At 39.1% G+C, this 1,144-nt stretch overlaps 1 protein-coding gene across 1 annotated transcript in view; it reads right to left on the bottom strand.

Moving 5' to 3' along the window:
- Window positions 1–752, bottom strand: part of LOC111389664 (protein STAR1-like) — an 8,600-nt gene extending 7,848 nt beyond the window's left edge. The window contains exons 1-3 of the mRNA XM_023014603.1: window positions 605–752; window positions 136–477; window positions 1–44 (exon numbers count right to left, since the gene is read on the bottom strand). Coding sequence (XP_022870371.1) covers window positions 1–44; window positions 136–477; window positions 605–620 — 402 coding nt within the window. The 5' untranslated portion in view covers window positions 621–752. The remainder of the gene's footprint in view (window positions 45–135; window positions 478–604) is intronic.
- Between the last annotated feature and the right edge of the window lie 392 nt (window positions 753–1,144).

The following is a 1,144-nucleotide window of genomic DNA, read 5'->3' as shown; positions in this document are numbered from 1 at the left end:
TCCTCGTAATTGTGGTCCATATCGGATGTTATCTGCAACTGTGCCTGCATAGTTTTGCAGGGACACGTGAACAATATAATTAATCTCCACTGTTAACAAATTAAACTATAAAATGGATTTATAAGAAACATGTACCTTCAAAGATAGCCGGAAGCTGGAATAACATCCCGACTTTCCGGCGAACTCCGAGTACATCAAGATCACATATATCTACACCATCCAAGAACACAGAAGCACGAGGTGGCTCCCATAATCTGTTGAGTGCCCTCAAAAACGTTGACTTTCCACTTCCACTTGGCCCTATGATCCCCATAATCACACCTTTGGGGATATCCACGTTGACTTTGCTCAATATTACAACACCCTCGTCTGAAACTTTTGTTAGATCCCTCACCTCAATTTTAGTTTCCTGCCAGGTTCCGTTCCCGGTTGTGTCTCCAGCCTCGTCCACGACTAACAGATGCAATCTTTCACCATCTACACCATCAAGATTCAAGAGTACAAATTATACATCAGAATAATTCTCAAGAGACTTAATTTACACACAGAAAAAGGATAAATTCTAATGCGAAAATCATATTGTAATTGTTGGGATTTCTCTAACCTTGAAAACTTTCCATAGCACGATGAAATCAAATCCAAGCACCTCAGAGAAACTTTTGTGTAGAATGAATAAATTCCCGAGTTAAGGGACCTGTCCATATAGCATCCCCTTTTATAATAGACTCTTCACCGTACAGATTTATGGGTTCAACTGGACAGGCTTTTCTGAATAGACCTACACTAAAAAAGCCAATTATGGACAAATCCAAAAGACAATGGACCATGCTGGAGTGCCAAAAGAAAATTGATACCCCAATTGACAGATCTTCACAGTGGGGGGTGTGGGATGGGATTTTTTACTTTTTTTATTCATGTGGGGTCGTCGCGACTTACATTCACATGTGAGGATATGTCAAAACAGTGGGTACTTCCTTTTTGGCAGCTCGGCATTTTCGAAAAACAATTGTACTAAACTTGCATTAAATAGACTAAAAAACTATTTTATGTATTTTTTACTTTTATAAAACATGCCTTTTTAGGGTTTATGTTTAGGGAGAAATACTTTCATGGGGCAATTAGCAATGTCAAGCTGCCACCTTGT

The sequence above is a fragment of the Olea europaea genome, unplaced genomic scaffold (genome assembly GCF_002742605.1).
Source record: "Olea europaea var. sylvestris unplaced genomic scaffold, O_europaea_v1 scaffold6060, whole genome shotgun sequence".
Taxonomy (NCBI): domain Eukaryota; kingdom Viridiplantae; phylum Streptophyta; class Magnoliopsida; order Lamiales; family Oleaceae; genus Olea; species Olea europaea.
This window is presented reverse-complemented; position numbering and strand designations above follow the sequence as displayed.